The sequence below is a fragment of the Ursus americanus genome, chromosome 16 (assembly GCF_024610735.1).
Source record: "Ursus americanus isolate L20-20 chromosome 16, mUrsAme1.1.p, whole genome shotgun sequence".
In the NCBI taxonomy this organism is placed as follows: Eukaryota; Metazoa; Chordata; class Mammalia; order Carnivora; family Ursidae; genus Ursus; species Ursus americanus.
Window position 1 is genome coordinate 56,701,339 of NC_142142.1, and position 26,755 is coordinate 56,728,093.

The 26,755-nt window shown below is 36.8% G+C and overlaps 1 protein-coding gene across 1 annotated transcript in view; it reads left to right on the forward strand.

Moving 5' to 3' along the window:
• ARHGAP20 (Rho GTPase activating protein 20) overlaps nucleotides 1-26,755 on the forward strand; it is a 135,947-nt gene that overhangs the window by 58,435 nt on the left and 50,757 nt on the right. The window contains exon 3 of the mRNA XM_045797738.2: nucleotides 19,197-19,361. Within this exon, the coding sequence (XP_045653694.2) occupies nucleotides 19,197-19,361 (165 nt within the window). The remainder of the gene's footprint in view (nucleotides 1-19,196; nucleotides 19,362-26,755) is intronic.

Here is a 26,755-nt window from a genome sequence, read left to right on the forward strand (position 1 = left end):
TTTAAGAAACAAAACAAATGAGCAAAGGGAAAAAAGAGACAAATCAAGAAATAGACTCTTAACTATAGAGAATAAACTAATGGTTACCAGAGGGGAGGTGGGCAGAGGGGGATGGGTTAAATAGGTGATGGGGATTAAGAAGTGCACTTACGATGGGTACTGGATGATGTATGTAATTGTTGAATCACTAGATTGTACACCTGAAACTAATATAATCCTGTATGTTACCTAAAAAACTTTTTTAAAATGTTATTTTTAAACATAAAAAAAAAGGTAAAGCAGTCAACCAGACTGAAAGGAACTATATGTTGGAACTTTCAGGCAGGAACATTTAAACAACAGTGATTAATATATAAAGAATCTAGGAACACCTGGGTGGCTTAGTTGGTGGAGCATGGAACTCTTGATCTTCGGGTTGTGAGTTCAAGCCCCAATTGAGGCATAGAGATTACTTTTAAAAAATATGTAAAGAATTTAGTGGAAAAGATGAACAGCATTCATGAAGAGGTGGGGAATTTTAGCAGAGAAATGGAAACTAAAAAAGAGTCAAATGGAAATCTTAGAGATAAATGTGATATCAAAATGAAGAATTTTTTCAATAGGTTTATATGCAGACTTGACACAGCTAAGGAAAGAATCAGTAAACATAAAGATAGATTAATAGGAATTTTCCCAAGTAAAACACAACAGAGAAAAATGTGAAGCATCCAGGAGCTGTGGAACAATAGCCAATGGTCTAACATACATGTAATTTGGTCCAAGAGGAAGAGAGAGAAAAATGAGACAGAAAAAATATTTGAAGATTATGGTCAAGAATTTTACAAAATTAATGAAGGTGTTCAGAAACCCTCAAGCTGAATAAATAAAACCCAGATCATCCTGCAGTGGTGGTGGAGGGAGAATATCCGAGCAGGGAGGGAAGGCCACAACTCTCAATTTAGTCTTGTCTTCTGAACACCATGGAGGATCTCTCTCAGGTATCACTGATACCACTATACTGACAACTTACAACTCTGGCCCAAGGATCTTCCCCTAGTGCCAGCATCACAGCCCAGGGAGACTAAGTGGGATTACCTAAGTAAGACGTGAGACTGCATTTCTCAGCGTGTCAGTGTAAATGAGAAATATTACTCCTGTCAGATGTTCAGTTGTGGGGAAGAAAGGTTTTTCATCAATTTTCACTGTGTTTATAGCATAGTAAAAGCTCTGTAAAATAGGGAAATAAAGAAACCCCTTCAATCTGGTTTTTTCCCCCAGGTTTCTTTTTCCTGATAATATATGTTATGTCATCATGGAACACAAACAGGACAGGCATTTTGTTGGTCTCATCACTTAGAACATTGCCTAGCAATTGTTAATTTATTCCACAAATATTTAAGTGACAACTACATATCAGGCACTTTTCCAGGCCTTTGGATATATAGCTGTAAGGTCCCTGCTTTCATGGAGTTTACATTTTAGTGGGGGCATGTGGATAGCAAAACACACCAACAAATGAGAGTATTAGAAAGTAGTACCTAGAGACCGCCTGGCTGGCTCAGTCAGTAGAGCATGTGACTTTTGATCTCGGGATCCTGAGTTCAAGCCCCATGTTGGGTGTAAAGGTTACTTTAAAAAATAAATAGTAGGGGCCTCTGGGTGGCTCAGTTGGTTAAGTGGCTGCCTTCTGCTCAGGTCATGATCCTGGGAGATTGAGCCCAGCATTGGGCTTCCTGCTCAGTGGAGAGCCTACTTCTCCTTCTCCCTCTGCTCCTCCTACCACTCATGTGCACCCTTGCTCTGTCTCTCTCTTGCTTTCTCTCTAATAAATAAATAAAATCTTTAAATAAATAAATAAGGAAAAAAGAGAAAAAGGTACCTAGTATGAGAAGATAAAATGGGGCAGTTAGAGAAGGAGTGATAAGGGAGGACAGTCAGGGCAGTCTTCCTTGAGCTGGACACCTATTAACATCCCAGGGAATATACTCAGAGAAATGCTGGGCCCTGCGGGAAATAAAGACAATAACATACCATTAGAAAATATCATTTGTAAATTAGAACTTGTTCTTTCCTCGCTTTCTTCTGGTCATCTCAGTGTCAACCCCAAGGAGGTCTTTTATAAGGCACCAGATCAAAGAAAGAGTGAGAAGGCAGAGCTGGGCACTCACCCACTTCAGAGACCTGCCTCTTCCCATGTCACCAACCCCGACAGGGTCTGCCACCTTCAGAAAAGACCCATGACTGTAACAGTCATAATAAGATAGGCATTCATCACCATAATTCATTTAGCAAATATTTTATTGAGTGTTTCCTGTGACCAGGAACTGCTGGTAACACAGCAGTGAGCAAGACAGACAGAAACCCTTGTCCTCAAGGAAGGTAGGGACCCTGATTTTGTTCTGAATATTTGGGATACATTAAGGTCTGGTTCTAGAAGAGATGTCTTTTCTCCTCTCCTCCCTCACTACCATCACCACCCTTTTGTTTTCCTCTTTTTCCAGAGGTTAAATCTACTTAGCTTCCTGATTATAAAACGGAGAATAGAGTCTAGGCAGCTCAAATGTAGTAAATTCGACCTGATTTTGTTGAGTACTAACATTTCATGTAGCTATCCAGAGTTGAGGTTAGTGGGGAAGCTTTTTCTGAAGAATCAGGAGAATGACACATCCATTGGAATTTAATCATGTTCTGCTTAAAGATTTATTCTCAAATCTTCTCCAAACCCAAGATTCAGAAACCTCTGGAATTTATTTCCAGTGTAATTTTATTGGGAATGATAGAAACGGTAGAGCACTTTCTCACTAATCTCTCTTTCCAGCAAGGCCTCTACACAGGGCATATTGCTTTAGCACTTGTGCTGAATGGTCAGAGAAAGCACCTCAGAGCAGTGGATTAAAATTTTCACAGTCTGGAAATAAATCAAGCCACATGTGTGTTTGCTCAGCTCTACCAACACAGATCCAATGCGTGCTTTTTGCTTTGTTAAGGCAATGATGTCATTTTAGCTATGTGAAAAATGACTTAAAATGTGGTTTGGTTTTAGTTGAGCTGTCAATTTTTATTTTGTCTAGCTTTAAATATGTGGGTTTCACACTTTAATATGCACCAGCGGTTATTTGTTAAGTATCATTTTTAAAGACTTAGAGGAGAAAAGAAATTAAGCATTTGTTATTTAGCATTAATTTATGATCATTGTGATCTTGATAACTTGAACATGAGAGAAAAAAATTTTTTGAGAATGATAAAAGGATTTTTAATATGATTTCAATAAGATGGTTCCCCATGACTGGGATCTGTTTGAAGAGTACTTTAATGTGTCTTGTGTTTCTTTATTTTGGGTTTCAGTTCAGCAAACATTTGTTGAGTATATGCCAAGCTTTGTATTTTGTAAGGAGCAAAATTGAAAGATTTGCCCTTGCGTCAGGGGTTAGAATTTTAAAACCACCATTTTACATTCCCACCAGAAGTGCAGGAGAGTTCCATTTGTTTCACATTTTCACCAATATTTGCAGTTCAGAAAATAGTTTGACAGTTTATTAAACATGCACCTGCTATATGACTCAGTCAATCTTGATATTTACCCAAGAGAAATAAAAGCATATATCCATGCAAAAACTTGTACACAAATGCCCCTAACAGCTTTATTTATAATAGCCAAAAACTGGAAGCAATCCAAAAACCCATCAACAGGGGAAAGGATAAACAAATTACTGTATATACACAGGATGGACTACTACTTGGTAATAAAAAAGAATGAATTCTTTCTATAGCAACAATACATGGATGAAACTCAAACTAATCATGCTGAGTGAAAGAAGTAAAAAAAAAAAGTACGTACTGAATTATTCCATTTATATAAAGTTCTAGGAAACACAAAGTAATCTATGCTTGGAGAACACATGTTGTTGGTTGTCTGGAGATGACGAGGGGGCAGACGGGAGAGGAGGAGCAAGATGGTGGGGTGACAAAGGGGAATGATGCAACATTTGGAGGTGATGCAGATGTTCTTGATCATGGAGATGGTTGCATAGGTGTATGCTTATGTCAAAACTGATCAAATTGTGCACTTTAAATACATCCAATTTCAGGGCGCCTGGGTGGCTCAGTCAGTTAAGCGTCTGCCTTCGGCTCAGGTCATGATCCCAGTGTCCTGGAATCGAGTCCCATGTCAGGCTCAGTGGGGAGCCTGCTTCTCCCTCTCCCTCTGCCGCTGCTCCTGCTTGTGCACTCTCTCTCTCTGTTAAATAAATAAACAAATTCTTTAAATAAATACATACATACATCCAATTTATCAAATGTCAAACATATGACAATAAAGCTATTTTTAAAAATTAAAAAAAAAAAGAATTTTAAAACTATGCTGGGCATCCCAGTACATGCTTTTGTACATGTGCACACAGCCCAAGTCTTTGAGGGGGTGAGTTTGGGTTAGAGTCTGTTAACTTGGGCAAGAGAGACAGTTGGCTTAGGTTATTTCTAATAGCTTTTAGCTTTTTCTCACTTTTTGGAATGCTTTGCTCGCTTAAAAAAAGCCCTGCCACTATGAACTAAATTGTGTGAAGTCAAATATTCATCTTTCTGGAATTCTCCTCCCCTCCTCTTTTATTTTTATTTAGGAGCAGTGATGGAAAAGAATTCCAGAAATAGAGTGGCATGGATGTCAAGGTGTGACTGCAATCACAAAGTAAGGTAGAGAACACGAGCAAATAGTGAAATAGGTCTGCCTCCCCTCAAGGGAGTTAGTCCCGTTGTTTACGCACTGCTGCCCTGGCTATTGGAACCATGATAATCACCAGCCAGAAGCCACCCCTGCCCTGCTCCAGCTAAAAAGTCTTAGTACCAATGCAGATTCAGAGCCAAGTGGCTTTGGGGTTTGGTTTTGGTTTCTGAATGATCCAGATAAATTGAGGGATTTCTCCACTTTCCTTGTTTTGTAGGTAGAGAAGAAACTAAGATTGTTTTGTTTAGCAGTTTATTCTGCAAACATTTGAGGCCTCTGTACTAGCCACAGTTGTAGAAATGGGATTCGAAATAAGACTTGGATCCTACCTTGACTTACAGTACGGAGTGCTCACTGGGAAGCGTGGTGTACAGACAGTAAATAAGTAGAAGACATAAAAAGTAATAGATAATTAAGTGCTACATAGCACATTTGTAGTACGTTCTGTCAGCAAATAGTTATAATACCTATTATGGGTCAGATACTGCTGATATACCAGGATACTGACATTTTAAAAAAAGATTTCATATAGTTTCTGTGTTTAGAGAGAAGGAATATTCTGTAAGTTATTTAAACATTAACTGAAATTTTTCCTGTTCTCCGTGTCCTTTTTGCTAAATATTTGCCAATACCTTTTTTACTGTGACCTATTTTAGCCAGAAAAATGGAAAAATAGACAAAGGTCATTTATTATGAGAAAAACTATATGAAAAGTACTGCCAAAACTGCTGCTTCTTTCCCAAATATAATGCCTAATCCAAAGCCTACTTGCTTTGGGCATTGAAACCATTGTTGCGGACTTGACTGTGCAATGAGTAGTTTTATGACCTTTAGCAAATCACCTATTGTCCAAAACATAACTCTCCAAAGGACTCAAATCAAATGCTGACTCCTCTGTGAAACTTTTTCTGATCTCTCCTCTTCCTCCTGGCGCATCTCTCTTCTTCCCACTTCACTACCTAGTTGTCTTGAAGGACACTTTCTGACTCCTAAACTCCCTCAATATTGGAGGTTACACCTCTTTTCTGTGACCTTATATCTTTTTTATATCTAATTACACTGTTTTCAACATATCTAGATGCCAGTCAACACATGTCTGGTCAATTTAGAGGATTTTTTGTGCTTCATTTCTTGTTTTGATGACAGATGTTAAAATTGTACTGGCTAAGAGGAGTTATTTAAAATACCAGGCTTTTGAAGTGCTAGGTTACATCATAATTTCATTCAGATACTTGCACCAATGGTGACAGTCCCAGGTGAAAAGGATTAGTAACTGGTAAACAGTTTCTTATGCAGTAGTAAATATAAAACTTGTTTTACTTTACTGTTTAAAAAAATGTTAGCACAACATTTGTTGACAGTGTATATTTAGTATACGTTCCACACAAAGCTTTTATTTTATGGCTTCAGTTTACTTTTGTTTGAAATTGGAAGGTATGTTAGAATTAACATAAAAGGTTTTAAAAGGTTAATAGTGTCAACATTAGATTTCCCAGCATGGGCTTGCATAAAACACTTGAGGTATATTAAGTCAGCCCTAACTCAAACAAACTGTAATATCTTTTTAATATGTTACTGTTTTTATTCTACAATAAGTGAGTTTTAGGACAGTAAAATAACCAGGTTATCTGGAAAGCTCAGTTACTTGAACTTTGGGTACTTTTATCAAAAGGAGACAAAAGAGAATTTTATTGCAAGATAACAGCAGAGATTTACTTATTTTAAAAAGCATTTCAGGGGTGCCTGGGTGGCTCAGTCAGTTAAGCATCTGACTCTTGATTTCAGCTTAGGTCATGATCTCGGGGTTATAGGATTGAGCCGCACATCAGGGTCCATGCTGGGCAGAATGCCTGCTTAAGATTCTCTCTTTCCCTCTCTCTCTCTGCCCCTCCCCCCACCATGCACCCTCTCTAAAAAATAAATAAATAAATAAAAATTAAAAAATAAAGAGCATTTCATGTTATGGCATGGGACTTATGAGATCATTTCTTTTTCTGGAATTATAATTACTCGTGTCCTTAACAATTTCTAAATTCTATTTTCAAGGATTCAGTCACCTATATGACTGAGTTTGGTAGACAGAAAGGTTATTCAGTCCTAAAGGTTGAATGAGACAGCATCCCAGGCTTTTTGTTAGTTATTCAAGTACCTTTCATGTACATAGTAGTTTTAAAACATATCCTTCTCACGTATTGCATGGTGCACTGGGTGTTGTGCGCGAGTAATGAATCATGGAACTTTACATCAAAAACTAGGGATGTACTGTATGGTGACTAACATAATATAATAAAAAAAAGTATTATTATTAAAAAAATCCTTCTCAAAAACTGAAATGTCTGTCAAAGAAAGTTCTGACATCTTTCTATAACATATTATCTAATTCTTGACTTAAACACTGATTTTATGAAAAACTGCTAGTGTTTGATAGAAGTTTCTGCCACTAAGCACAAGAAAGTATATTTTGCATTATCCAAGGAAAAGTACTTCTTAGCACTTTGAGGGAGAAGTTTCTGAAACATGAAATTATGAGATAGCTTTTATGTTCTATTCAGCTTAGTTGCTTTATCTCTTATAATGAGAGAATAGTGTTGGAGCTTTGTAATAGCCCTCCCAACTAACGACCAAGGCCATTTTATTAGCACTTCCTTGGGTTTAGATACTACTTTTGTGTGTTTCCAATTTTACTTGGCATCTTTTCACCAATTTTCTTTCCAAAAGTTGAATGTGCTTTTGGACAAGTTGGAATGAGACTGCAGAATCATCAGTTCCCCAAAATTTGATGTTAATCAGATTGGAATCATTTCCTCATAAATGCCCACCAAAATTTTTCTTGACAGGGTCACTGGTGAATGCCATAATGCTGGGTCCAATGATCAAATCATCTCCCTTGACATTGGCATTGGATGCTCCAGTCTCTCCCTTCTTCCCTGGGCTTCTTGGTTCTGTTTACTGACGGCCAGTTCATTCTAGTTTGCCGGTTTCTCCTTCTTTGCAAACTAATAAATGTTTGTGGGCCTTAGGGCTCAGTAATTGATCTGTTCTCTACATTAACTCCCTAGATGGCCTGATCTCTTTCATAGCTTTAAAATCTCCATTTTAACATCTAATAGGTATTTCAAACTTAACGTATCCAAAACCAAATTCCTTATCCCCACCCCTCCTTCAGTTGCTTACACCAGTAATCAGTCTGTCATCTAATCCCGTTAAGGTCTACCTTTGAAATACATCCAACCGCTTCCACAGCTACCAACCACCATGATTTCCCTCCTAAGTTACTACTTTTCAGAAAGCCTCTAATGAGTTTTTACTTAAGGAACTTCAGCTAACTCATTACTATTATTTTCTTTTAAATTTTCTTCAAGCAAGTATCAATGCTTACAATTTTGCCTTCCTCCATTCTGTTCTCCATATACGTCCTGTCACTTCTCTGTCTAAACCATCCCCTCTTCCTGACTCAGAATGAAAGGTGGAATTCTTTCATGGCCTCTGGCTGCTTCACTAACTTTTATCCCTAGTGTCTTGAATAGTGCTTAATGCACTGTAGGCAATCATTAATATGAGACTAAGCAAATTATTTGTAAATATGGAATATGATTTGGGATTTAAAAAATAAAGGTTAAACTTCATCAAATAGCTTAATTATCTCAATGTAGAAAACAACAAATTCGACTGAAATATTCCTTTAACATTGAACTTTCTATTTAGCATCCACTAAAAAAATTATTTTCTCTTTTATTTTCCAAACTGACATAATTTGAAATGAACTTATCAAGACCAAGAAGGTGCTCAAAAATTTATTTCAAAACCTCTCGAGAGTTTTTTCTTTAAGACACTTCAACTCATTGCTGTGATTTTCTTTGAAAAAAAAAAAAAGCTTAAAGTAAGTATCTATTGTGTGGTTTTTTCTTACTCTGAAATACATTATGTAAGTATTTTGGTAAAATAGTAGTTAAAGTTTCCTATCAAAGGTAACTCTTCTCTGTTAGTTACAAATCAACTAATTGAATCAGTTCACTTATGTATCAACCTGAATATTAATATTTTGGCCTAAGTGAGCTGGAGGTGGCAGATGACTTAAGTCCCTTCCCTTAGTGTACTGCTGTGAGGACTTTCTAGTTTGCAGGTATATAATATGATATTTTTAGATTTTCTAACTAGAGGTTATTCAGCGATATTTTTTAACTTAAGCAGATCCAGAAACTGTAGTTAGAGCTACCTTTAATCAGGTACGGTTCTTTTGTTCTTTTCAATGTACCGTCATTATTACCTGAACCAAACTAGTCAGAGTACTGGAGCACCCAGCCAGCGTATTGGTGACTTGGTTCATTGTTGCGTCAGTAAACAAGCTAACGTAGAACCATATCACATTGGAATCACTGCACCCAGAAACTTCCTTGCATAGCTTAAATATGGTCAGCATTCTTACCTGGTTCAAGAAGATGACTCAAACTGATTTTAGTTGATAATTAAGATATACAGTATTTTTAGTCAACAGGCCATGTAAGTGACTAAATTGGTCTAAAGTTTTCTCCAGGCTTTAGTTGGAATCTCTCTGCTCCTGCTGATTATTTCATAATCAAATAGAGTTGTTCTCAAAGAGTTGCCATTTTCACCGGAGTGTTCAGCGTTCTAAAGCTCAGGTTTTGCTCTACTTGAGCTTACATCATTGTGTATCATTTGTATGTAAACTGGTTTGTTTTGTTGTTTTTTTAAACTCTCAGAGACAATGCTCCAGTGGTCTTGTTCTCTCCTTTCTTTTTATAATGTCTTGTCAACTGCTTTGTACTAAGTGAATTCCTAATAGCTGTTGTTGGGCAAACTTCTGTGTCAGGGCTGTAAAGAAGTTCTGTAGTTTAGTCCCTTTTTTGGAAGCAATATCTCTGTGTGTATGATCATGCACTGTTAGCATAACTACTTACAGTGTCCTTCCCAGTCCTTCACTCTCTCTTTCCATATTGCTATTCTGTCTTTGCTTTGTAATGTTTATGTTTTCCTGGCTCTTTAAATATTAGCATTGTTGGCATAAGATTGTTGGTCTCATTATATCACTTATGCTGCTTGTTCCGATCAGAATTTTGATAATTTAAAATTCTCCTTTTTGTATTTCTTGCTTTTAAGGCCTTGCTTACACTGTTTATCCAACCATTTCTCTGTGAACTCTACATACCCTTGTCCAGCTTCGTTCATGTTGATCTTGGTTATCCACATCATCACTGAGCTCTATTCTACAATACCGAGTCAGAGTTCAGACTGTGTGATATGAGCTACGGGATGCAGCTCGGGTGTGAATCTGAGGTGGGCATGAGAGCACAAATTGCATACAGCCACATCACGTTACCATCTATGTACAGTTTTCTTCAGTAATTTGAATGAAATTTTTTCTGGATGATGACTGTTGATGTGTAACAGGCTTTCCCATGTTTTATCCTGTCAATAAAACAGATAATTGCTTTAGACTAGATTTTCTGAAAATGTGCTTTTAGTGTTGACTGTTTGAGATGAATATCTAATGGACAAATTTTTATTGCTGAATAAGATAAAATTTTGATGTTGATGGGTTTTGTGGCTTCATTTCGGTAGTCATCTCCTTTCGTTCTAAATTACTTCTGGACTAATTCTCTTAAGACTCAAAGGGTTACCTTCTACATGCAATATGGAGAGATCCAACCTGAGATATCCTCAACCAGTTAGGTTAAAACAGATGTTAGAACTTGAAAGCTAAGTTAATAAGTTGGGCTGACTCTTTAGACAGTGTGCATGCCCTGATCATTGGCAATGTGCATCAGGAAGATTGATGAGATAGAAGTAAGAAGTGAGTAGTATAGATTGAAGAAGGGAGAACAAGAAGTAGAGAGTCCAGTTAAGAGTTCATTACACACTATAGGAGAGGTTGTGAGTATCTAGACTCAGGAGATTTTATTTTTCATTTTATTCTAATATCCTTAGAAGATGAAATGTGGGGGTGCCTGGGTGGCTTAGTCGGTTAAGCGTCTGCCTTCAGCTCAGGTCATGATCTCAGCGTCCTGGGATCGAGTCCCACATCAAACTCCCTGCTCAGTGGGGAGCCTGCTTCTCCCTCTGTCTGACGCCCCCCCTGCTTGTGCTCCCTCTCACTCTCTCTTTAACAAATAAATAAAGCCTTTAAAAAAAAAAAAGATAAAATATGATTATATGTGGAGACCAAAGAGAGAAGAGTCAAAAGTATGGGCCCTCATACATTGCTGATGGGAATGTATAATCGTATAGCCGCTGTGGAAAAGAGTTTGGCAGTTTCTCATTAACTTAAACATAGAATTACTGTATGATCCAGAAATTCCATTCCTGGGTATATACTCAAAAAAAAAAAAAAAACCCAAAAACAGATGTTCAAATAAACTGTGTACATGAATTTGTAAAGCAGCACCATTCACAATAGTCATAACGTGGAAAAGCCCAAATGACCATCTACTAATGAATGGATCGACAAATGTGGTCCATCCATACAATGGAATATTATTCAGCGATGAGAAGAAATGAAGTCCTGACAGATACTACAATATGGATGAACCTGGAAAACATGATGCTGGTGAAAGAACCAGACACAAAAGGCCACATATGATGGGATCTGAAATATCTGGAATAGGCAAATTCATAGAGACAGGGAGAAGTTTGTCACTGCTGGGACTGGGTCGAGTGGGGAACGGGTAGTACCTGCTTCCGAGGTCCAGGTATTCCTTTGGGGATGGTGAGCATGTTGGGAAGCAGAGAGTGGTGATGGTTGCACAACACTGTGCATATACTAAATGCCACTGAATTATACATTTTAGAATGGTTCAAGTGGTAAATTTTATTTTGTGTATATTTTATCATGATTTTTTAAAAAAAACTAAAAATCAAGCTAGTTTAAAAGACAGTAACACTAAGGCTTGAATCACAGACTTAAATGCTTTCAGGTCCCTGGGAGGTGCAGTAAACAGAAAAGAAGTGGCAAGAGAGGGAATGTGGTGAACTGGATACTCAAAACCAAATGTTTTCGAAACCTCTGGGTGGGCCAAATAAAATATGATTGTGGGCTGTGGTTTTCAACCTCTGCTACAAATGGAACTGAGCCAAAATGATGGGTGATGTCAAGACCATAGCTGATTGTAGAGCTAGGCTCAGAGTTTCGCAAGATTAGAGGATGAATCTAAGTTGCTTACCCCATTTCTTCACCGTTTAGCACGATGCCTCGCCAACACATATAAATGTTTAGCAGATATGTGTTGGATGAAAAATAAAAATAAGTAAATACAGGCTGGGCACTGAATTTATATTTTTTTTCGTAGTTCTCTCTCTTATCTCACCCCCATAACTAATCAGTTTGCAGATTTTCACAGTTTGTATTTTTAATATCTCTTTGATATTTTTTCCCTGTATCTTCTGTCCTTTTCTACTGCCATCTCATGAACAACAGGTTCATGACATGTCTTGCCCAAGATTATTGCAGTAAATTCCTAATGGTCTCTTTTCCTCTAAGCTTGCCCTCATCTGTTTTCTTCAACAAATTGCAAAACACCTTGTCTTGCTTAAAATCTTTCAGTGCTTTCGCATAAAGTCTAAATGTGATGGGGAAAACATCCATAACATGGTCCCTTCCTCATGTGCTGCTCCTCTCCTCAGGCCTTTGTCACCCGGGTCTTCGGAACTTCCCACAGTTGCTGCAGCACACCAGGCATGGTTGCTGTGCTCTTCATACTTGGACTGCCCTTCAGCCTTCAGTGATCAGTCCATCCTTTAAGACTTTGGTTCCTCCAAGAAACTTTTCTAACCAATCCAGTCTCAGATAGGGGTTCCTACTGTTGCCCCTCTCTGTGCCCCCCAGTCCTTTGAAGTTCTCTTACTGCACTTCCCTCACTAGTCTGCCCTTGTGTTACTTGTTTGATATACCTGTCACACTAACTCCTTGACACTAGGGACTGCGTCTGTCTCCAGCACCTGGTACAGTGCAGGCACGTACCAAAGACAACCCTTATCACTATAGCAAAGAATTAATTTTTATATGGTGATCATAGACTCAGTACATGCTGAATGAGAATATTTCAGAGGTACAAGGCAGGATCTAAGTGCTAGATATCAGATAAGAGATACCAATCAAGAGTTCAATTGAAAGAAAATTTTTATGGAAGAGATAACATTTGGAATGAGCGGTGACCATGTGCTAGGCTTTGAGATTATCAAGATCCTACCTCGTACTTGCCATCATAATTACTAATTAATTATCACTCATAAACATAGAAATTTTCAAAAAATATTCTGAATTTTAGTTTCGTTTCTTCTGTGATTTAAGATGAAGCAACACCACCTCTAAAACTGTACCTAAAAGTAAACTTGCTTTTACAATGAGACTTAGTAATAAATATTAAGAGGTATTACTGTGGCCAAGTTTCATGAAAGCTATTATCTAATTTTAGTAAAAAATTACTAAGGTTCTAAAATTCCTTTTTGCCTTTTAGAAATGGCTTCACAAACTTTTTTGAAATGGAATGTTAATATATAAGAAACCAGCAGCATGTTAATTCTTAGACTCAGCTTGTATTTGGTAGATCATTTTAGAGCTCTGTTAATTATAACTTATAAATCCTAATCAGGCTATATTAAAAGGCTAAATAGAAGGTTACAATCTTGCCCTCCTCCCCATTTCCATACTCTAAAAGACTAAAATAAACACATCTACATTGCACTCAGAATAAAAATAAACACTTCAGAGTCACATAATTGAGAAATACATTTTTAAGTAGGAAACACTGATTAAGATTGTAGTTTTAAAAACACAAAGGTTATTTGTGCTTTTGTTTCCTTCTAGGAGAGATTTTTTTTTCATTTTAAATTATGTGAGTACTGAGATGTTTATCTTTACTCCAGACTACTGCATGAATGTTGGTTGTATTTTTTTTTTAACCAATGCTTAGCTTGCTAAAGTTGTGAGGTATCTCTTGCCATACTTATATGTGAATCCTCAAAATAACAGACTGCAGACATGTACATTGATAAATCCACACTGAAAAAGAAAAATATTTTAACTTCATTGTGGATTCTTCCCCACACTACCATCAAATCTAGTTATTTGGAAGTATTATTGTGAGGTGGAAAATTAGTTATTATGTATGAAAATCCTTTGGAATTGCTTTAAAATGCAAAACATTTTTTAAAAAAATAACCTAATTAAATTTTGGCCTACACTAACCCCAAACAAAAAAGTCTAATTCCCTAATTATTTCAGATTAGCCTTTATTTCTGAGCATTTAAATGATTTAGAACTATTGTTTAAACCAGGGGCCATCAAACTATGGCCCAGACAAGCAGCCTGTTTTTGCAAATAAAGTTGGATTGGCTCACAGCCACACTTGTTCATTTAAGTATTATCTGTGGCTGATTTTTGAGATACAGCGGCAGAGCTGAGTAGTTGACAGCAGAGACCATATGGCCCTCAAAGCCTAACCTATTTACCGTTGGAACCTGTGAGTAATAGTTTGAAGATCCCTAGTTTAAGCCATACTGCTATCGGATGGTTTATTTAAAAAAAAAAAAAAGATTTTATTTATTTATTTATTAGAGAGAGCACAAGCTTGTGGGGGGGAGGCAGAGGGAGAGGGAGAAGCAGACTCCTTGCTGAGTAGGGAGCCTGATATGGGGTTCAGTCCCAGGACTCTGAGATCATGACCCCAGCCAAAGGCAGATGCTTAAATGACTGAGCCCTACCCAGGTGCCCCTATCTGATGGTTTATAATTATAATTAAAAAGCAGTTACTTATTGAACCTAAAACCTAAATGCAAAAGATGACTTTTCTCCTTGCAAAGTTTTTCTGTCTGGAGATGGAGAAACTAATGCTGTGTAGGATGCTGCCTGTGTTAATCATTCCTTCATCTATTCATTACTTGCTAGCCTATCCTTGCCCAATTTTCATAACAGCAAGTGAAATTTCACTCTTTTTCTATAAATTTGAAAATCACTACATAATAAAAGATGCCATTATGCCTCCTTCCACTCCCCATCCCAAAAGAATTTGAAAAAGAAATGAGTTTTCTCTATGATGGGCCTTTTCTCACTGCTTAATTTCAATCTGCAGTATTAAGTTAGAGAAACTCCCTTTCCCTTTTCTTTCAAAGGACTCTGATTGGTTTACTGTCTTTGTTCCTCACTTATACATCTCTTTAAATTACACATAGTATGTGCTTAATTAGTAATTAGTGAGCATAATGGAATTCACTTCCTTGGAGAGGTTAACTATAGCCCCAAAACTACAGGAAATGATGGAACACCTCTCAGAGGTTCACCTTACCTGAAGTAGAAATACAGACTTCTAACACTTACTTGGAATACGGAGTTGTAGACTTTTAGAACATTAGAGCCAGAAGGTGTTATAGAGTCTTGGACAGCAGTGCTTCAGCATGCATTAGAATTATCTGAAGAGCTTGTTAAAATACAGAATGCTGAGCCAGCCCTTCTGAGTTTCTGATTCAGTAAGTCTGTGGTGGTCCTGAGAATTTGCATTTTTAAGAAGTTACCAGTTGATGCTGATGCTGCTTGTTGGGGACCACACTGTAAAGACAACTATAACAGAGGAATGGATGGCTGACCACTCAGACATTATCTCAGAGAGCCCTCAGTTGTGTAGTATACCCAGGGGAGATCAGCCCCTGTGACCCATACTATTCCAACCCAAGAAACATAGATGACCGAGAAGCTCAGCTTACTGTGGCTATCCCCTGAACCAGATACTTGGGATGACAGGCCATGGCCTTTTAGACCCTATACTTTGATGGAGACACTGACAAATTCTTATTCTTTGAGCTCCTTTATAAAAATTAGACTAATAAACATTTTTCAGTTCTTATTGCTATTTTTGTTATTACTGTCTCTTGGTTTTTATTTTATTTCAACTCTGACTTATTTCCCTGAGGTGACTCTCAAGTATGCTTATCTCTGTATTTATAAACTGTAGGTTAGGGTTCCTTGCTAACCATATCCATTATCTATTTCCCTCTCATTAGTAATGTTAATTCTACTTTTTGAGTACGTGTTTTTATACTTAATCCCGTATACAAATTATAAAAACAGTTTCAAGATCTCCCAGTCCAGCTGCCTTTACAGATGCAGAAACTGAGGCAGCCAAATAAGTCACCATCTCACACTGCTTAGCAAAAAAAGCTTGGAAGAGCCCACTTCTTCCCCCACCCCCATTAAGTCCTAAACTACTAAGCTCAGTTAGCCTGGGAGGATGAGGGATGAATCAATATGAATGAAATGCTTGTCCTTTTGAAATGCTACATGGAATTTTTTTAAGTACTGTTTTGAAACCATACTTACTTGTAAATCCCTTTCACTTAGTAGCTGTGTATTTTAACTGCTCTGAACACCAGCTTCCAAATCTGCAAAATAAGGGGTAATAACACCTACCTTCAGGGCTGATTGTTTCTTTCCTCTTCCTGCCTTTCCTCTTAAAGTCACCTTGTAGTATTAAGCTGCTAAAAAATAACCAGTACCAGACTTCAATTCTTCCTTTCTCATTCCTTAACTCCTCAAGCCCCAGGCTATTCACGTTCTGCAGAACCTCACTGATCTCCCGGAACTATTTTCTTGAAGGTCTTAATGACCAACTGATTTTTTTCCCAGACATCTTTTCAGACTTCAACTTGTTACCCCTCTACCAGTTTCAGCACCCCAGATCACCACTGCTTTTCATTCTTTTTTTGCTACTTTTTCACCAGCCTCCACCTTGTTCACAGATTCTCCTTTCCCCGCCACTTCAAATCACATCTTTTCTCAGGGAGGTGTTTTCTTCATATTCTGCGCTCCGTCCCTGTGCAGTTCTAGCCATTCCCATAGTATTTATGCACCTATCTTTCTATGATCACCAAATCTACATCTCATTCTGACATCTCTTCTAAGTGCTAGCTGCCTGCCTGATTTCTCCATACCACCTAGTCCACTGATAATTTCAAACTGAGCTCATCTCTTCTTCCCCTTCCACAATAGCCTTTCTCTCTTGTATTCTTCATCTTTATTAATTGCTAAAATGTATATGGAAATACAGAGGACTTAGATTATCCAAAGCAGCCTCAGAAAAGAAAAAGTTGGTAGATATATACTACCTGATTTCATGATTTACTGTGAAGATAAGATTATAAGACAATGTGTATCTGGCATAAGAATTAACAAATAGATCAGTGGAACAAAAGAGAAAGCCCAGAAATAGACCCATGCTTTATGCTCCTGTAATTTTAACAATGGTGCCAAAGCAATCCATTGAGGAAGGGAAAGTCTTCCATGCACATGGTGCTGAGTAATATGGTATCCATATAGAAAAGCAAAATGAACCCTAGCCCCTGCCTTACACCATAAGCTGCAGTTAATTTTGGAGAGATCATATACCTAGATGTAAAAACTGAAATTATAGAGATTTTAGTGGGAAACATTAGAAAATATCTTCTTTAACTTGGGGATGGGTGAAGATTTCTCTGGTTACCAGAAATGATAAATTATGATAAATCAGACTCCATCAAAATTTTAAAACTTCATCAAAAACACAAGAAAATATATAGGCAGCAGACAAAGAAAAACTACTTATAAAACATACCTGACAAAGGATGAGTATCCAAGATATATAAAAAATTCCTATAACTCAGTAATAAAAAGAGAGATAATCTAATTTTTCTACATAGGCAAAAGATTTTAAGATGATTCACAAATGAAGATATACAGACTACCAAAAAGAACATGAGTGTTCAACATCATTAGTCATCAGAGAAGTGCAAATTAAAGTCATAATGAGATGTTACTATATACCCGCTGGAATGGTCAAAATCTAAAAGACTGACAACGCCCAGTGTTGGCAAGGTTGTGGAGCAACTGGCACTGTCTGGCAATGTTGCTGGGAATAAAAATTGGTACAACCACTTTGGAAAACTAACTGGCAGTTTTTCCTAAAATTAAACATCTACCTACTCTGTGGCCCAACAGTTCCATTCTTAGATATTTATTCAAGAGAAATTAAAACATAGGTCACAAAAAGACCAGTACAGTGTTTAATAGCAGTTTTATTCATAATAGCTAAAAACTAGAAAAAGCCCAGGCCCATCAATAGGAGAATGAATAAGCAAACTTTGATATATTTATGTAGTGGGATACTATTCAGCAGCATAAAGGAATGGATTACTGGTAAATGCTGGCTTAAAAATAGCTTACACAAAGAAGTATATATGGCAGCTACATTTATGTGAAATTGTAGAACAGGTGAAACTAGTCTTCAGTGGAAAAAAAGCCAGAAGAGTGGTCACCTTGAGGGTGATGGGGTGGGGATTGACAACTATTGTAAGGAATTTGAGGGATTTAGGAACTGAACAAGGAAAAAGATACCATTGGGCAAGGTTGCAGGAGAAAGGAAGTCACTCATGGCATGAGACTGTCTTGAGGTTTGTGGTCAAAGGACCACCATCCAAAAAGGGAGAAGGGCAAGGGAACTCCTGAGGTGAGGAAGAGTGAAGAGAGTGTCCCTGGATCTTACACATGGAGGGGATATAGCTCGGTAGCACAGCAGGGAATCTCTGGGTCGGAGAACTCTAATGGGCAGCAGTGACTTGGAGTCTATGATCACTAGGCTCTGTCTTACCAAGGCTAGCAGATATGGGTGTCATTATGTGACATATACAAAGCAGTCAAGCTACAAACACTAAAAATCTGCTCGTTTGGGTGATTTTTAAAATAATCGGGTGGGTAAAAATGTAAGTTTGGTGCCAGTATACTTTTGAGCTGATGGTCTCAGCCTGCAGTGAAGAAATAAAAAACCCAGAGGCCAATACATAGAAGCCATTTTCAGCTAAAATATAAAACTGAGAAAGGACAAGGGGAACATGATAATGTTCCTCACTTGATAAAATTTTAGACTACGCAGGTGAATACATTTGTTAAACATGATAATGTTCCTCACTTGATAAAATTTTAGACTAAAATTTTAGACGCAGGTGAATACATTTGTTAAAACTAAAAACTAAAACCTGAGATTTCTGCATTTCATTGTACACTCATTTTTTAAAATTATAAGTAAATATTGAGCTTTAGTTAATGGTGTTGATGCCAAAGTATTTAAGGAGAAATTACTCCTGTATACAGTTTATACTGAAATGCCAAAAACGGAATGGATTATTAAATAGATAATAGGATATATAGTTGGATAGATATATGATAAAGCGAGTGCAGTAAAATGTTAATGGTAAAATCTAGGTTGGCATATATATGTGTGTGTGTGTGTGTTTATTATAAAACGTACAACTTTGCTTTGTGTTTGAAAATTTTCATAATGACACGTAAAAGACCACTGTATAGAGAAAGACTGAAGGACCAATTAGGAAACTATGCCATTGCATTAAAAAGATACAGAGAACTTTATATTTCTTGACCAACTTGAAGCTATAATTTTATAGAACTTGATCCTATATTTGATCATTTGACTAAAGATCTGTGGTGTTTGATCTCTTACAGGGAAAGTCCTTCTGCCAGCGTGGATACTTGTACATTTCTCTCCTCATTTGTGTGCTCCAGTAGGACTCTGCTAATTGATGGCCGGGTAGAACTCAAAAGAGGCTTGCAGAGGCAGGAGCGGCATCTTTTCCTGTTCAATGATTTGTTTGTTGTGGCCAAAATCAAGTAAGTTTACTGTAAACCCTCTCCCAGTTATCATTATAAAATTGCATTCCCACTAACAAAAATAACCTTTCTATTCAGTGCTTACTGTAAAGAATGTCTGGCCTCTGTTGCCATAACTAATATCTAAAGTTAGTTTTATGGTTTGGTTTTATTTTTGCAAAAAAAATATAGTTTCAATTGTTTATTCATTCAATAAGTGTTCATTTGGGTCCCACTCTGTGCCATGTTCTGAATACATATAGGGGATACAGTACAGAATGTGTTGGGTATGGTCCCTGCTTTTTTGGCACTTTTATTCTAACGTGTAGAAGAAATTACAGATTGTGATTTTTGCTATGAAGAAAATTGGGTACAGGGTGAAGTAAAATATAGGATATATGTTAGGTAGGAATAGTCGGGGGGAAAAAAATAATTGAAGGCTGAAAAGCAACCAGCCATTCAGATACTAGGAGGATGAGGATTCCAGGCAGAGGGAAGAGCAGATCCAAAGGTGGTGGGAAAAGCTTGGCCCTTCGAAGGAGCCGCAGGAAAGCCTCTGTAACTGGAGCATAATGAGCAGGAAGAGAATATGAATTGAGGTTGGAGAAATAGACAAGGACCAGGTTATCAGGACCTTGTCAGCAGTATTATCTATTCCCATCTAACGAATTACCCAAAAACCACCATTTATAACTACAAACATCTCATACTCAGGAACACTCATCTCACACTGAGAAATCTCATACTGAGGAATGGCTTTGCTGGTGGTTCTGGCTCACAGGTCCTCACGAGGTTGCAGTCAAGCTGTTGACTGGATTGTAATCTTCTTACAGCTTGACTGAAGCTGGCGAATCCACCTCCCCGCTCACTCATGTGGACGCTGGCAGGCCTCGGTTCCTCCCTGGCTGTTGGCCAGACCCTGTAGTTCCTCTCCATGTGGGTGTCTCCACAAGGCTGCTCATAACATGGCATTGCTTCCTCCGAAGTGGAAGATCCAAGAGTATGAGATAGAGTGTAGGCAAGCAAGAAAACACCCCAAATAGAAGCCACAGTCCTTCGTAATCTCATTTTGGAGGTGGCATACCGTCATTGCTGACGTATGCTATTGGCCACACAGACCAAACTTAGTGCAGCATGGAAGACAACTATGCAAGGGTGTGAATATCAGGAAGCAAGGATCGTTAGGCACCATCTTGGAGGCCAGGTGTAACAAAGGCTGTGATAAGGAGTTGGGATTTTATTCAAAGGGATTTTAATTAGGGGAGTACTATAATGCAGTTCATATTTTAAGATCTTGTTTCTGGCTCTGATAGATAATGGATTAGAGGGTAGGCATGAGTAGAGAAGCAAGGAGACTGGACAGGAGAATACATATAGTAGTTCTGATGAAACACAATGAGGACTTTATCTGGGGAAGCGGCAGTTAGATGAAGGAGACACACATATTTGTAGTATACTTGAGAGGTAACCAAAAGAATTTACTTTCCACTCAATACTACATGCCCGTGCATTTAACACTCCGCCTCGAACATGGTGGTTGCTATTTGCCCCATCCCCCACTTTCATTGTTCGTCAAACCCAATATAATCCAGTGCCATCAAAGAGATTTTTAGTCACTAGAGCATAGTAAATACTTTTTTCTGCTATCCTCACTCGCACATCTAAGTTATACCATGTCATAAGTAAGGCATGGGCACAGCTAAATTCTAATTTCGCAATGCAGGATATTTAGTATGAGTGGGGTTAATAACAGTAGAGACCTCACATTTATTTGGATCTTATTGTATGTTAGGTATTTTTCTGGAGAATTTAACCTGTATAACTGTTCTATTAGGCAGATATTATTTTTCTCTTCTTACAGAAGAAATTGATACTCAGAGAAGTTAAGTGACTTCACCAAGATCCCAAAGGTAGTGATTAGTTGAGCCCACATTTGAACGTAGGTCCATCTTACTTCAGAGTCTGCTGTCTCTGTTACTTACCCCTTTTCTTATGGATTTCATATAAAATTCCTCCATAGAAAGTTTTTGTTTGCTTTTATAGCATTATAGTCTTTCTTATGCGATGAGTAAAAGGATCTAACTACTTATGTAAGAAACTATATAGAATGCTTAGTGAACTATTGATATATTTTTTTTGAAAGTTAGAGGCAAAGATAAAAATAAGAAAATGGTTTCAGAATGTGTTGGGGTTTTTCCTTAGGGAACACTTAACATGAGATTTACCTTCTTAACAAATCTTTAAGTGTACAATCCAGTAGTGTTAACTAATATCACAGTGTTGTATGGCAGATCTCTAGTATGTATTCATCTGGCATGACTTTATGCTTTTATGCTTGTTAACTAGCAACTCCTCATTTTCTCCCTCCCCCAGCCCTTGGCAACCAACATTCCACTCTGATTCTATAAGTTTGACTATTTTAGATACCTCAAATAAGTGGAATCACGCAGTGTTTGTTCTGTGACTGGTGTATTTTGTTAGCATAATGTCCTCCAGGTTAATCCTGGTTATGGCAGATTGAAGGATTTCCATCGTTTTTAAGGCTGAATAATATTCTGTTGTGTGTATAGACCACATTTTCTTTATCTCATTCATTTGTCCGTGGACATTTAGGTTGTTTCCACACCTTGGCTATTGTAAATAGTGCTGCACTGAACATGAATGTTAGTATCTCTTCAAGATCCTGATTTCAGTTCTTTGATAAATACCCAGAAGTGGGACTTCTAGATCATATAATATTTCTTTTTTTAATTTTTTGAGAAACCTCCATATTGTTTTCCATAGTGTGGCTGCACCATTTTACATTCCTGCCAGCGGTGTACAAGGGCTCCAGTTTCTCCATGTCCTTAACAATATTTGTTGTCTTTTTGGTTTTGGTTTGTTTGCTTTGTTTTTTGGGTTCTTTTTTTTAATAACAGCCATTCTGACAGTGTGAGTCTCAAGTCTTAACAAAATTGGTAAGATTGAAATCTTACCACATATCTTTTCCAGCCACAGTGGAATGAAACTCAAAATCAGGCAAAGCTTAAAACATGTTTTGAATATAGCTGATGCCTACAATGTAGGTTTGGAAGTAGATTTGATGTTATAAAGAATATATAGAAAGGAAATTCTTTCCCTCCAAGCCTTTGTACTAAGTCCATTTGAAGCTATATGCTATTGATAGAGGAACAAATCATTTTTTAATGTAGATTAGTTGCCATTTCCTTACTTAAAATGTACTAGGTGGGTTCTCTATGCTGGGTATAATGATAAGAGAATGACAGAGATCTTATTACATTTTCCTAACAATCCTCCAAGACAAGAGTTGTTTTAGATAATGAATACTGAGACTCAGGGGGGTTTGTCCAAGGTCATAAAATAGGAATGACTGAGCTGGGGTTTTAATCTAGGCCTTAGTTCCAGTGGCTGGCCCTTTGTGCTGTTCCCCCGTTGTGCCCATTATGTGCCTAGTTTTGTGTTCAGCCTGCAGGTAGATAAGCAAACAACAAAAATTTATTTTAATAATCCATTTCCTGGACTTTAGGACCTTAGAGACTCTTTACTTGTAACATATATTCAGTTCTTATGTAGGAAAGTGTTTTCCTTCACCTTTTTTAGATGATGTTTTTTCCTGTCATTATTTCTTTTGTTTTCTTACCTGTTTTGTTTTCTTACCTGTCATTTATTGTTCTGATTTTTGCTAATGTCTAAGTGGTTTTATGTAACCCATGTAGTGCTTTGCTGAAAAACCTTTTATATAAAGATAGTTTCTTTAGCACTAGAAAATTGCTGTTTTAAATATATGCCAAATCTTTGCCCATCATTTACTTGTAGAGCTGACTTTTTGACTTGCTCCCTTTCTCACATAAGATGTATGCCATTTATTTTCACATACTGCTTTTGAAAGAACTCTGTGTCTACTTAAATGTTTTTATGAATGACAAAATCTATTAACAGTTGATTTAATTCTGTTTTTATTTAAGAGAGTCAGTTCATGAAAGGTTATTTTAAGTACTTTCTACATTTTGGGGGGATATTAAAGTGTGAGTGATCTAAGTTAATTTGGGGAGTAGGTGGGAATAATAAGCCCAAGACTCTTGAGGTAAAGAGGACATATAGATTTGAAAAGGTAACCATTATTATTGAATACTGCCACCTTGCAAAAATGTTGCCGAGAATTTATCATTATATGGTCATTCTGATAGATAACATTTGATACATTCACAGATCCTTAATAAGAACTTTATGTTTTTTTCCTGAAATAAACAGCAACCCAGAAGAACTAGTCCCTTGTAATACTAAACCTGTGTCTTCCCTGTCACTTCAATGGAGGATTGGGTTGTACCCTTGATCATTAATTTGTTGAAATGTGTGAGTGTTTAATCATGTACTTGGTGAACAAATTTACTACATTAAGTTCGATATTACTTCAGCTTATCTTCAGGCTCCATTTAGAAACTGCTTTCAGTCCGTAGGTTGATGGGTATAGAAATAAATTCAAGTGGGATAACTGATTACCAGCTGCCCCATATTTATTTAGTGAAACTAAGTGGATTTTAGTGAGTGAAATAGTGCAAAGGGTTTTTAATTTTTTCCTTTTATTGGCTAAGATATTTTATTCACATTGTGCTGAATGTTGACAGTGTTTACCTAAAATTCTGTTGAGTTTATTGTCCTTTTCCATACTTCATTAGAATAAATATTAAAACTGAATGGGACCTTTGTGACCACTTTTGATATTCAGTAGAAAGCTAAATGAAAAGCTATTTTTCCAATAGAATTATGGCTTTTCATTTTTTAACATAATGTTTAAAAACTTCAAAATATTTAGAAAGAAGTTAATATTCTGTCAATAACTATTGGAATTTACTGAAAGGAAGTGACTATAGCGACTTTATACCTTCTTAAGCTTCCACTTTCTCATATTTTATTTCCTGAGCAAGTAAGGAAATAATGATGAGTTCTATTTATGTCAATAAGATGAAGAGAAAAAAAGTTCTGATTATTTACTCATTATCAGTAGAATTACCATCAGACACTTGTGGAAAACACCATGTCCTCTACTCCAAACATACTTTGTAAAACATCTCCATCTTTGAATGGAGGGAAATCTCCCTAGAATCCTGTGTATTTCAACAGTTCACTGGGATTCCTTCCAGTATAGAGATTAGAACATAGGAAAATAAGGAAATAGATCTCTCATCTTAATAAACCTGTAGTAAGGGACTACATTGTGGAAATAAAGAATTACTTTTTGGGTTGTTATTTTGTGTTTTTTTCAGCCAGTTCACATTAGATTCATACTTTTAAATTTCTATTAAAATGGTCTAATACTACCGGAAATTGAGTGTGAAACATGTGAAGAAACACACTGTGACACCAGGACTAAATATAAAATTTTACTTAATACTGGTTTTAAGTATTTTGAAGCTACTCCATTTATCTTTGTGGACATAAGTGTTTATGAGATTCCTCTCCACCTCCATAGTAAACAGTCTCATCAGAAAGCCTTGTAGGTAGGTACAGAGAGAGAAAAAAGTAAGACTGGGGGCGCCTGCCTGGCTCAGTCAGAAGAGTATCCAACTCTTGATCTCCAGGGTCCAGAATTCAAGCCCCACATTGAGTATAGGGATTACTCAAATAAATAAAACTTAAAAAAAAAAAAAAGGCTGAAAGGCAGAAAATAGAAAAGCTGAAGGGAACTTCCATCCAGGTGCTTTATAAGACCAACAATATCCAAGGCTTTTTATAGATACATAGTAGTTAAGAGCATTAAATAAGTTCAGAAGTCAACACTGCTCAAGTTCAGATTCTAGCTGTGCTAGTTAAGCTGTTTGACTTTTGGCAAGTTACTTAGCTAAATCTCTCCATGGCTCCATTTCTTTATCTATAAAGTGAGAATTAAACTAAATAACATGTATAAAGTGTTTACCAGAATGGCTGACAGCCACTTGGAAAGTTCCCAGTAAATATTAGCCAATAGAAGGAAGTGATTGTTTACATGTTTAGATTAACTTCTTATATCAGGAGGTGGATAATCTTGACAATTTATTGATCTAGGGAAAGAATTATTGCAATGACTTTTTTCCAGGGCAATAAATGTGAAAAGTTCCCACCTGGTACCTGAAGTGTCTGATATAGAGAGAAACCTGCATCAGGAAACACAAACTGTAAAAAGAGAAATGGGAACATGCCTTACTTTCCAAAAGATTTGTCGTTTCAGTTTTATATTACCTAAATAGTCACTATCAAAAAATAAGATTTTTAACAAGAAAATAAAAAGAAATAATTTTATCTTCAATTGAGTCTGTTTCATTTTTAAAAATCTAAAGATTTGTAGCAACAGAATGAAAAATATTGAAATGAAACATAGACATTATGCCACAAAGCTCTTTCCTATTACACTTACATGAAATGTGCCCTATAGGAAGTATAAATGAAGCTTTGAATTGAGACTATCCTTCATGCGTAGTTCCTGTAAGATCCTTTTTCATTTTATAAATCCTACTGAACAGTTCTGGCTTTAAATAGTCCATGAAGGAGTCTTAGGAATACTGCCATTTGAAGTATCTTTGATTTCATGTTAGCTTTTTCTGTTTCCACAAATGGTTCTGAATGGTAGGAAGTATGCAAGTTTCCCTGGGCATTCTCTTTAGCTTTCCTGGTGCCTTCTAACTCACTAACTCTCGGGCCCATTATGAGCATTAAATCTGTGAATTTAGGTCAAGAGATAATCATGGTTTCAATATCAGGTTCTAAGGGAGATTAGGTAGAAATTGCCAAAAAAGCAATTTCATTGCCAACTTAAAGTAAATCAACTTCTTGGCCTTTGGAGATAAATATTAAGTGTGTTAACTCCACTTAGGTATAGTACTTCCTACTTCTTTTTTTCCCCCCCCAGTTTCGGTTAGGGTCTGTTTTAGGCTATAGTTTTTAAATTTTAGTCAGAATATAAGGGAAAATGATATGAATGGAAATTTAAACTTTGCTTGTAAAGACTAGAAAATATTATAATCATTCAGTTGGAAATACATTGAAAATTCCTCTAATTAATTCCAGTTAATATTTTTAAGTACATCTATCTCTCCTAAAGTGAAAATTTTATAAACATTTTCATAAATAGTGTGTACTTTTATCTTTTGTTCAGCCACTCAAATTTTTTTGTAAGCAAATTATAAATAATAAGCGCATTTTTTAGAATAGCAGTAAATTTAAAACTAGATTTTTGATCCAAATGCAATGCTCAACATAGAAAAATAAAGTAGGCAGTTCATGGCCATTTGCTGCCCATAAACACAAGCATGAGGACTAATACACCAAATGTTTCAAAGGCCTTTTCAGACCAAAGGTAACCAACCAGCTCACAGTTTCCTATGGTATGCACTGAAGTTACAAACAATGAATAAGACATTCTTTGCCTATGATTATTGAAA